General features: G+C 36.9%; 1 protein-coding gene across 3 annotated transcripts in view; it reads right to left on the bottom strand.

Moving 5' to 3' along the window:
- The window catches only part of BTBD8 (BTB domain containing 8), a 77,663-nt gene that overhangs the window by 32,863 nt on the left and 31,945 nt on the right, over window positions 1–12,855 (bottom strand). For all 3 annotated transcript variants that reach the window (XM_016197193.2, XM_016197192.2, XM_087820585.1), the window contains one exon: window positions 2,831–2,920. In XM_016197193.2, the coding sequence (XP_016052679.2) occupies window positions 2,831–2,920 (90 nt within the window). The remainder of the gene's footprint in view (window positions 1–2,830; window positions 2,921–12,855) is intronic.

Raw genomic sequence — 12,855 nt, 5'->3', positions numbered from 1 at the left:
AAGAAAAACATATTATGTAACAATAATAAAGGATGTAGATAAAACCCAGTATCTGTCAGATGGGTAAAGAGGTGGACAAAGTGGGTAAAGGTGGTCAAAAGATATAAAATTATAGTTATAAGATAAATAAATCCTGGGAATATATGGCAGGGTGACTATAGTTAACAATACTGTATTGTATATTTGAAAGTTGCTAAGAGAATAGATCTTAAAAGTTCTCATTATAAGAAAAAAAATTGTAACCATGGGTGGTGATGGTTGTTAACTATCATTTCACAATATTACATATATCAAATTATTAGTTGTATACCTAAGAATATGCTATATAATATCTCAATAAAAATATTTTAAAATAAATGAATAAAAGAGAAACTCAGATGGAAAGGTAACAGGATTACTTAGAAGCAAACATTACTTTTTTTTAACATCACCAAAGCAATTCATGTTATGTTTTGATGCTATATAAGTGGGAGACTGAAGAAAAAAAAAAAAAGGAAAAAACCCAAAACTTTCCATGTGTAAGTATTTTATGCATGTGCAGGACAAATTAGGTAGGGAGGAAGTTTATTTTAGCAGTAATATCAAGTAAAAACTTGGTGATTTTATATAAATATAGATTTACATCCTACATTATTATTATTATTTTATCTTTATTGATTTCAGAGATAGGAAAGGAGAGGGAGAGAGAGAGATAGAAACGTCAATGATGAGAGCGGCATAGATCAGCTGCCTCCTGCACGCCCCCGGCTGGGGATCGAGCCCACAACCCGGGCATGTGCCCTGACTAGGAATCGAACCCCAATTGCCTGGATCCTAGATCGACGCTCAACCGCTGAGCCATGTCTGGCTGGGCTGCATCCTACATTATTTTTCTTTATTAATGTTTCATTAGTGTCTAGTCTTCCTTTTTCTTAAAAAATAAAAACAGTATAATAAAGGCATGCACATGATTCCATGGATGCATAATTAAAATCACTAACAACGGCAGTTGCTGAAACTATACCCAAAAGTTAGGCTGCAAAATACATTGTGATATGTGTATTGAAATTGTGGTAGTATAATTAAAATGTACCTGGCATGAAAGAAAATGGCTTGGGTCCTTTTTCATATGTGTTTCATTTCTATTATGTGAATAAAATAAAATGAAAATACATTACATATTCTTACAAATGTTTCAAAATTCTATGTTTTATGGAGTGAGACATTATAAAATGAGAGGCATCTGGGGCATATAAAATCTTCCATATTCAGAAACTACCTGGTTGCCAGAAGCAGGAGGTAGAGGGTGAAGGTAGTCAAAAGGTACTCATAGTTGGTAAAGGGAACCAGTGTTACAACCTAGAAGGCTCAAGATTATATGGCTGTGTGACAAATAAATGGTCAGTAAAAATTTATTAATACTTTCCATGCATCCACTGTTACGAATTGCCACTATCACCATTCCATACCCAAGCCTCTGGCCAAAACTGATCCCATCAAGGAAACATCTATGGTGAAAATGATGTAGAACTGAGAAGCTCCCTCAGGACTCCCAGGCAGTTCTCCTACTGAGAAAGTTCTCCCCCATACTATACACTACAGAATCTCACAGTTATCATCTGTGACCAAGAAATGTTCCATTTCACCATTTAAGGAAGTAGTTCATCTCTTAATAACTGTCTCAGCAGTTTAAATAAAGTACCACCAATTGTGTAGATTCACCATTGTACTATCATAGATCACTGAAATCCACACCTATCCATGTTATTCTTAAAAAATAAAAATAAGCCTGGCTGGTGTGGCTCAGCAGTTAAGCATCAACCTAGGATCCAGGAGATCGAGGTTCGATTCCCGGGCAGGGCACATGCCCAGGTTTTGGGCTTGACCCTCAACAGGGGGCATGCAGGAGGGGGCCAATCAATGACTCTCTCATCGTTGATGTTTTTCCCTCTCTCCCTCTCTTTTCCTCTCTCTGAAATCAGTAAAGACACATTTAAAAATAAATAAATAAGAAAAAAAAGAGAAAAAAGAACCTACCTGTTACAGACTGAATATTTGTGCTCCTCTACCCACCCAAATTCATATATTGAACCCTAACTCCCCAGTGTGGCTGTATTTGGAGACAGGGCTTCTAAGAAAGTAATTAAGGTTAACTGAGGTAATAAGGGTGGGGCCTGCCCTGATGTGATAAGACTAGTGCCCTTCTAAGAAACACCAAAGCTCTCTCTCTCTCTCTCTCCTTCCTTTCACCTCCCCCATCTGATGCCCATGCACTGAGGAAAAGCCTTTTTTTTAAAGCATTTCTTTTTTTAAAAAAACATATCTTTATTGATTTCAGAGAGAGAAAAGGAGGGGGAAAGAGAGAGAGATAGAAACATCAATGATGAGAGAGTCACTGGCCCGCAAGCCCGGCATGTTCCCTGACCAGGAATCGAACCCCGATCTCCTGGATCCTAGGTCGATGCTCAACCACTGAGCCACGCCGGCCAGGCAGGAAAGGCCAGTTGAACACACAGTGAGAAGTGACTCCATGCAACCCAAGGACCCAAAGTAAGACCTTTCACTGGACACCAACCTTGCTGGCACTCTGATCTTGCAGAACTGAGAGAAAATAAATTTCTGTTGCATAAGCCACTGTCTGTGTTGCTTTGTTATAGCAGTCTGAGAAGACTAATACACTATCTCTATTGTTACTAAATGTTCCCTACTTCCTCATGTTTTCAGAAAATGTACTTCAGTTGAATTCTACCACATGAGAAATATTCCACTTAACTTACAGAGAAATCAAATTCATAAAAAGCATTATTTGCAATCATTTGCAGTCAAACTGCCTTGTAAACATTATGCTTACCCTTGAAGAGTAATGTACTCTTGAGAGCTTTCAGCCCAACATCCACTCAGCATTGCAGCAAAATAACTAGATCTGGCACTTAAAATGGCTCTAAAGGAAAGAGGGGGAAAAATAACACAGGTAAACATTTATATACTGTACAAAATGTAATTTTTTATGAAACTCTTCATCTTTACTTTTTAAAATATGATAATCTACCTTGTTTGTATTCACTGGTAGAATCATTACAATAAATATTTATACCAAAGTATTTTGATTGCTTGATTATAACATTTATTCCAATGTCCTTATCTTACAAATTTTTTCTCTTGAAAGCTCTTTAATTTAAAAAAAAGTTGAAACTATTTCCATTAAGAGAGTAACAAATCATCTACAAATGGAGAAGACCAAAAGATGTTAATTTCTTGAGGAAGTATCAATGAGAGAGAGACTAGAACTCTAAAGGGCCCAAGTTCGAGTTCAGAACGCACTCTAATTATACTTGAGAATGGCTGTATCTTAGGTTTGAGAAAATGGCAGTAAAGACATTTTCTTGTGAGTTTCTATTCTACCTTTTCAGATAAAATATTAATTAAATCATTCTTTAATTCAACAAATATCTATTGCCTTCTATTCTGTGCTAGGCACTCTTTTAGATGCTGGAAATACAGCAGTAAATGAGATACTATAAAGAACAATGTTATATTCCAGTGGAGGATGGGCTGGAAGAGTGGAGCGGGAGAGGGAGAAGAGAAAGACACTTTCGGCAACGGCCGACTAGGTTGCCTCTGACCAACCCTCCTGCTGGAAACAGCTAGGAAAATGGGCAAAATATATATCTGTAAAAAAAAAGAAAGAAAGCAAGCATAATTTGAAGGCGTCAGAAAGCTACTCTGATGGTAGCTTTTGAGACAAGTTATGAGAGAGAAGGCAGAAAAGGTGATCCAAGTATTCAAGATACCTTTCCATTCAGGCAATTGCCAAATCTGAAAACAAAAGCAATGGCTGAGAGGCTAAAAGCTGACCATAGCTTCTAGCACTCTTCATAGGCTTACAGGCACACAAGTTGGAATTTGGTATCCATCAAAAGAAGAGAGGCTTTGGTGGATAACCCAGGATTATGACTGGACTCTGAAGGGCTACATAGGGAGAAGAATGAATGGGAAATAGGCAAGCCCTTATTATAACTGAAGTCCAGATTTGAATCAGCTCAACCCCTGACTAGATTAGAGTGACCTGCATCTAGCCTAACTGCTGGCCAGGAGCAAAAGGAAATCCTGTCTTCACTAAAATAAGTTTACCCAGAGTGTCAAATTACTTTTATAAATTTTCAATAAGATGTCCAGCAATCATCTAAAGACAATCAGACAATAATAATCAACAACTAGAAAATGAAGAAATTTCATTTACACTAGTATCTAAAAGGTCAAATACTTATAACAAATCAACAAAAAGTGCAACATCTCTACATTAAAAGCTATAAAACATTGTTGAGATAAATTTTAAAAGACCTAAGAAAGAGTTAAACTTCACTCATGGATTTGGAGATCCAAAATTGTTAATACATCCATTCTGCCTAAATTAATTTCTAGATTCTGCCCAATCTCGATTAAGTTTTTTTTAGTGGAAATTGATAACTTCATTTAAAAATGTATATGGATACCCAAGGGACCCACAACTGTAAAACGGAAGAAGAAAGTTGAAAGACATGATTTCAAAACTTATTATAAAGCAACAGTAATCAAGATAATAAAGTATTGATGTAAGGATAGATATAAAGATTCCTGAAACAGAACTGAGAGTCCAAAAATAGACCCACACATACATGGCCAATTGCTCTTCAACAAAGGTGTTAAGGTCATTCAACAGGGAACTGGAGGTTTGAAGGGAAAGAAACAAACCTCACAATACACAACAATCAACTCAAAATGGACCAAAACCTAAATGTAAAAGCTAATACTATAAACTCTAAAGGGAAAAAAAACACAAAAAACAGTTGAAAATATTTGCATTTCAGGGTAGGCAATGGTTCCTCAGGACACAAAAAGCACAAACTAGTTTTTAAAGAAACATAAAAATTTAAACTTTGGTCCTTTTGAAGTCATTTTTAAGAAATGCAAGGACAAGCAATTTGTTGGGAGAAAATATTGGCAAAATACTTAACTGCCAATTAACTCACATCCAGAATATATAAAGAACCACTGAAACTCAATATAAGAATATAAACAACCCAATTTAAAAAAATGAGCCAAGTTGATAGTAACAGTTTTACTTCAAAACTAAAGTTTATGGGGAGATTCCAAGATGGTGGCAGACTGAGTGGAAGCTACACTGACACTCTCCTGGGACCAAGCTGGAATTTTAACTAAAATACAGAAAAATCACCCTGAATAATCAACTGCAACTGAAGACTAGCTAGAGAGCACCCTCATAACCAAGGACATAAAGCGGAGACCACATAAAGACTGGTAGTAAGTGTGGAGGCATTAGAGGGCTGGCCGGGCTCCCACAGACAGCAGCTGAAGGTCGGGAGGAATATCTATTTCAGCTGTGGGGGGTTCCCACTGAGATCTCTGGCGCCTAAATGGGCTTCCCAGCCCAGAGCACCAGAACTGAGAAAGGTGCCCACATAACATCTGGATGTGAAAAGCAGCAGGGTTTCTGTCTGCCAGGGAGGCGGCTAGGAAGGCAGGCATCCTCTTAAAGGGCCAACACGCAAAGTTTCATGTGCAGCCACTCTCCTTGGGCTCTGGTGGAGAAAGGGCAGAGTAGAACAGAGCTGTGGGAGGAGAATTTAGGGATGCTGGCTTGGGGGATAGAGCTCAGAGGGCAGCCATCTGGATTCCTGTGCTGAGTCATTCCTCCATATGGCAGAGGCAGTCCTTCTCAGGCAGACATTTACCCTCCAAGCAGCTTTTGCCTGGTGGGGGAAGCAATTGCCCCACACATTGAAAACCTCTCCCGCCACCCTGTGTAGTTTCTACAGCCTCAAGCTCATTAAGTGACTGAATAAAAATCAGCCTCTGGGTGCTTTGTCTTTGCCTGATTTGCTTCTGGACCCAGGGCTTGGAAAAGCAGCCCCTGGTGCACATCTTGGTCTTGTCCAAATGCACCCAGCCCCAGCAGAGGGAACTACAAGCTGTAAAGTACAGAAATCTTCAAATAGGGTACTCAAGGCCAGTCACAAACAGCATCTGACATTGGCCTGCACCAGAGAACATCCAAAAGACTGGCAATCTTACTAGATCTACCTAACATATAGAAACAAATCCAAACAAATCCAAAATGGGGAGACAAAAAAACAACCCCCAAATGAAAGAACAAAAGAAATTTCCAGAAGAAGAGCTAAATGAAACAGAGATAAGCAATCTATGACACAGAGTTCAGAATACTGATCATAGGATGCTCAACAGCATGAGAAAATTAATGGAAACTATGAAAGAAATTAAGAATGACATAGTAGAAATAAAAAAGACACTGGAATAAACAGCAAATTAGGAGAAGCTGAGGCTCAGATCAGTGAATTAGAAGACACGGTATAAAAAAAATCAGAGAACCAAAAAAAAACCAAATAGGAGGACAGTTTAAGAGGGCTGTGGAACAATATGAAACATAACAATATTTGCATCATAGGAGTGCAAGAAGAGGTCAAAGCAAGCAAGGGTTAGAGAACCTGTTTGAAGAAATAATGGCAGAAAACTTTCCTAACCTGGTCAAGGAAAAAGTTACACAAGTTCTAGAGGCACAGAGAGTCCCAAGCAAGAAGAACCCAAAGAGGCCCACACCCAGACACATCATAATTAAAATGCCAAAAATTCAAGACAAAGAGAGAATATTAAAGGCAGCAAGAGAAAAGCAATCTGTTACCTACAAAGGAGCTCCCATAAGGCTGTCAGATGATTTCTCATCAGAAACTCTACAAGCCAAAAGGGAATGGCATGAAGTATTCAAGGTAATGAAAAGCAAGGATCTGAAACCAAGAATACTCTATCCAGAAAGGCTACCATTCAAAATAGATGGTGAAATAAAGAGCTTCCCAGAGAAAAGAGGCTAAAGGAGTTTATCACCACAAAACCAGCATTGCAAGAAATGTTAAAGGGACTGCTATAATAAGAAGCTGAAATAGAAAGAGAAACATAGGCATAAAGAAATAAAATGGCAATAGATAAGTACCTATCAATAATAACCTTAAATATAAGTGGGTTAAATGCTCCAATCAAAACATAGGGTAGCTGAATGGATAAAAAACATGATTCCAATATATGCTGTCTATGAGAGTCTCACCTCAGAACAAAAGACTCACATAGGCTGAAAAAATGAAACAATACAAGACAAAAAAACACTTCTGGAGGACTTTAAAGGAGAGATCAACAGCAATACCTTCATTGCAGGGGACTTGAACAACCCACTGACTTCGCTGGATAGATCTTCCAGACAAAAAAATCAACAAGGAAACAGTGATTCTAAATGACACACGAGATCAGATGGATTTATCTAAACAACAATTTCACCCCAAAGCTACAGAATATATATTTTCCTCAAGTGCACATGGGAAATTCTCAAAGATAGAACACGTTAGGACACAAAACAAGTCTCTATAAGTTCAAGAAGATTGAAATCATATCAAGCATCTTCTTGGACATTTACACCATGAAATACTATGCAGTTGTAAAAAAGAAGGATCCCTTACCCTTTGAGACAATATGGTAGGACCTGGAGAGTATTATGCTAAGTGAAATAAGCCAGTCAGAGAAAGACAAGTATCACATGATCTTACTCACAGGTGGAATCTAATGAACAAAATAAACTGATGAACAAAATAGATCCAGGGACACAGAAGCATGGAACAGACTGACAAATCTCAGAGGGAAGGGGGGGCAGGGAGAATAACCTAAGAACTTATATGCATATATGCATAACCCATAGATAAGGCAATAGTGTGGTGAACGCTTGGGGAAGAGGGAGCAGGGGGGAGGGGATTAATGGGGGGAAAAGGGGACATTTATAATACTTTCAAGAATAAAGATAAAACAAAAAAACAAAAACTACAATTTGTGGTTAATTATAAAGAAGAACATCACATCAAGTTTTGAGCATTAGATAAGGAATGGAAAAAGTTATGGTCAGAACAGAATGTTCATGATTCGTGTTAAGGGGAAAAATGGTATATGTTTTTTTCTCAATAGTTTATTTACATTAAAGTTTGTACCAAATCACTCTCTTTTTAGGAGTTTTTTAAAAAATTTGGCAAAAGATTTGAACAGAAACATCACAAGATTTACAAATGGCCAATAAGCACATGAGATGATATTTAACATTACTAGTGATCAGGAGAATGCAAATTAAAACCACAATGTGGTATCACTACACACCTACTAGAGTGGGCAAAAATTAAAAAGACTGACAATGTCAAGTGACGTTGAAGATGTGGAAAACTGGAGCTCTTCATAGCATGCAGGTGGGAGTGTAAAATGGCACAACCTGTTTGGGGAAATGTTTGTCGATTTCACAAAAAGTTAACATCCACTTACCATATGACCCAGTAATTCTACTCCTAGGTATTTACCCAAGAGAAATGAACATATATATTTATACAAAGACCTGCACACTAATGTTCATACCAGCTTCATTAATAATACCTAAATATTGGAAACAACCATTATGTCTATCAACAAGAGAATGGACAAATTGTGGTATATCCATATGATGCAATTCCACTCAACAATAAAAATGGAATGAAATTCTGAGATACATAATATCCAAGGATAAGGCTCAAAAACATTATGCTAAGCAAAAGAAGCCAAACACAATAATATGTCAGCGTCCATTTATATGAAATTCTAGGACAGGTAAAATAACCTATAATTTAGAAAATATAACAATAAAACAAAACAACTCAATTAAAAAAATAGGCAAAAGATATGAACAGAAAACTCACCAAATATATACAGATGGCATATAAACATATTAAATTCAGTTTTTGCCTGGGGCTGTAAAGATGGGAGGAACTGATGGCAAATGGGCACAAGGGAGCTTTTTAGGTGGTGAAAGTTTTTTATATCTTGATTGTGGTTAGATTACACAGGTTTATACATTAGTCAAAACTCATCAAACTGAACTTTTAATTGTGTGCATTTAATTGCATATGAATTCTAGATCAATAAATTAAACTATTAAAGAAAGGATGAAAATAAAACCTACTTAATAAAGAACAGGCCAAGAAGACTTCCTCAGTGAATTCGAATAAACACTTAAGGAAAATATAAAATCAACCTCACTCAGCTTGGCCAGTGTTGCTCAGTGGTTGAGCATTGATCCAGGAACCAAGAGATCAAGGTCTGATTCCCTGTCAGGGCACATGTCTGGGTTGGAGGCTCGATCCCCAGTAGGGGGCATGCAGGAGGCAGCCCACTGATGATGTTTCTCTCTCATCAATGTTTCTATCTCTCTATTGCTCTCCCTTCTTCTCTCTCTAAAAATCAATAAAAATGTATTATAAATAAATAAACAAATAAATAAAATCGACTTCAGTTAAATAAATAAAAAATAAATAAATAAAATAGAAAAAAAGAAATACTTCCCAACTAATTTTATGAAGTCAATTCAGGGTGAGTACACGAAACACAGAATTTATTCTTGTATTATTATTTATTAATTATTGTATTATTTTCCATACAAACAACTGTAAACCTACATTTGCCCCACCTGTATAACCTTGAAACCTAAACCTGACCATTACAAGGACATTATAAAAAAAGAAAAATAGGCCAGATTTTCTCATGAATACAGACAAAAACCTCTTAAATAAAATATTAGCAAACTGAATCTAGCAATAAATATAATGAATAAAACATTAAAACCAAGCTGAAATAATTCCAGGACTGCAAGATTGCTTTTACGTTTCAAAATCAAGCAATTTATATGTAAAAAAATAAAGGAGAAAAATCATGTGATCATCAAAATACAGTAAAGCACTTGACAAAATTCAACACACATTTATAATTTTAAAAATTTAGGCAATTCCAATGAAAGTTCCAGAAAGCTATTTTGTAGATACTGACAAAGTGATTCTAAAATTTATATGGGAAGGCAAAGAACCAAAAATAGCCAACAGACTACTGAAAAAGAACAAAGTTGGAGGATTCCTAATACCTGATTCCAAGAGTTACTATACAATTACAGTACTTAAGACAGCATGGCCCAGCCGGGCCTGGCTCAGCGGTTGAGCGTCGACCTAGGATCCAGGAGATTGGGGTTCGATTCCTGGTCAGAGCACATGCCCAGGTGGCGGGCTCAATCCCCAGTCAGGGGCATGCAGGAGGCAGCCGATCAATGACTCTCTCATCATTGATGTTTCTCTCTCTCTCTCTCTCCCTCTCCTTTCCTCTCTCTCAAATGAATAAAGATATATTAAAAAGAAAATGTTCCTATTAAAACAAATTAATTAATTAATTAAAAAAAAAATAAGACAGCATGTATTGGCAAAAGACAGAGATCAAGGAATAGAATAAAGAGGCTAGAAATAGACCTATATAAATATAGTCAACTGAGTTTTGACAAAAGCACAGTGGCAATTCAATGGGAAAGGATAGTCTTTTCAACAAATGGTGCTGGAATGACCAGACAGCAATATGTAAAAAAATAAACCTATCTACAGACCTCACACAAAAATTAACCCAAGATGGGCCATAGACCTAAATGTAAAATACAAAAATATAGAATTCTAGAAGAAAACATAGGATTTGGGGTTTGGTGTTGAGTTTAGATACATTAAAAGTACAATCCATAAAAGAAAACATTGATAATATGGACTTTACTATAATTAAAAACTTTTGCTCTATAAAAGACATTGTTAAGAGAATGACAAGACAAGGTACCAACTGGGAGAAAGTATTTGCAAATCATAGATCAGAAAAAGGACTATCCCAAATATACAAAGAATTCTTAAAACTCAACAAGACAACAAACACCCAACTTTTAAATGAGCAAAAGATTTGAACAAAAACTCCCAATGATCTACAAATGGCATATAAGCACATGAAATGACCCTCAACACCATTTGTCATGAGGGAAATAAAATGTAAAACAACAAGGAAATACCAGTACACACCTATTAGAATGACTAAAACCCAAAAACTGACAATATCAATTGCTGATAAGGACCAAAAGGAACCTTTCATTGCTAATAGAAATACAAGTGATACAGCCACGTTGAAAGACAGTTTGGCAGTTTCTTACAAAGCTAGATGCAGTTTTACCATATGATCTGACGATCAAACTCCTAGATATTTACCCAACGGATCTGAAAACTCATGTCCACACAAAAACTTGCACACAAATGTTTATAAAAGCTTTATCCATAATTACCAAAACTAAAGCAACCATAATGTTCTTCAATAAGTTATCAGATAAACAAAACATGGTATATTCATTACAATGAAATACTACTCAGTGATAAAAAGGGGATTAGCTATCAAGCGACACAAAATGGATGAACTATCAATGCAAAGTGCTAAGTGAAAGACTCTAGTCTGAAAAGGCTACATACTGCGTGATTCTGTTTATATGACATTCTGGAAAAGGCAAAACTATGGAGACAGTAAAAAACTGCCTGAGGTCTGGGAGGGGGAAAAGTTGAATAGGTTCATGCTGAGAAACTTTTAGTTGAAACTATTCTGTAAAATATTGTAATGGTAGATGTAGGACAATATGCATTTATAAAAACCCATAAAACTTCATAGCACAAGTGAAACTTAGTGTATACAAATTAAAACAAAAACACTTAGGAGGAGGTAGGGGGATCTCATGATGAAATTCGGACTGTGACAAAAGAATCTAGCTGTATTGCAAATGAATGAAATAACCTCACTGAAAGGAATGGGAAAGAAAGGTGCTGGCCTAAATAACTTTGCAAATGAGTAAAGGCTATAAGAATGAAAGCAAAGGAACTATATACAAGCCACTGTACCCTAGTGGATAAAGTTATTTCCCATGGAAGTACATATGAACAATTCTGAAACTGCTATACATGAATACTAGAATTGAACAATTAGGTACTAAGATGTTAGATAATGAAAGCCAGGTTTCTCACTACTATAGTGGAAAATTGTAAACAATGAAAGTGGGAAGACTAGGATAATCCATGTGGTAATAGATTAATGTTGGAGACATCAGTATGAATTCATGTTTAGCTTAATATAAAGATAGATTCATATAGAAATATTTGTAGACAGTACATACATGCAAGCTAATATATATATATATTTCCTTGCTCTGTCAGCCGAAAGCACCTAAAAGAAATAGCAACAAGCACACTCAGTGCCCAGATATTATTTTCTAATACCATTAGAATAAAAGCAGCCAAGGAAATGGTTGATTCTAGAACAGATGAGCCTAGGCTATCATTTAGAATCAGAAAGTAAAAAAATGCTGCACGCGCACACACACACACACAGTGATGGAGGGTGGTATGTCAAAGGCACACAAGAACCAACTGAAATGAGAAAAACATCAGATAACTCAAATTGGGGGACATTTGTCTGGCCAGTGTGGCTCAGTAGTTGAGTGTTCGCCTATGAACCAGGAGGTTACGGTTTGATTCCTGGTCAGGGCACATGCCCGGGCTGTGGGCTCGATCCCCAGTGGGGGGTGTTCGGGAGGCAGCCCATCAATGATCCTGTCTCATCATTGATGTTTCTCTTTCTCCCTCTCCCTTCCTCTCTCTGAAGTCAATAAAAACATTTAAAAAAACTGGGGGACATTCTACAAAATGCTTGCCCAGTACTCCTCAAACCATCAAGGTCATCAAAAACAAAGAAAGTTGCCCAGCCAGCGTGGCTTAGCGGTTGAGCATCGACCTATGTATGACCCAGGAGACTGAAGTTTTATTTCCAGTCAGGGCAACATGTCTGGGTTTCAGGATCCATCCCCAGCAGGGGGTGTGCAGGAGGCAGCTGATCAATGACTCTCATCATTGATCCTTCTTTCTCTCTCTGAAACCAATAAAGATATATTAAAAAAAAAAGGACACAAAAAAAAAAGCACAC

The sequence above is a fragment of the Miniopterus natalensis genome, chromosome 9 (genome assembly GCF_054644295.1).
Source record: "Miniopterus natalensis isolate mMinNat1 chromosome 9, mMinNat1.hap1, whole genome shotgun sequence".
NCBI classification, from domain to species: Eukaryota; Metazoa; Chordata; class Mammalia; order Chiroptera; family Miniopteridae; genus Miniopterus; species Miniopterus natalensis.
This window is presented reverse-complemented; position numbering and strand designations above follow the sequence as displayed.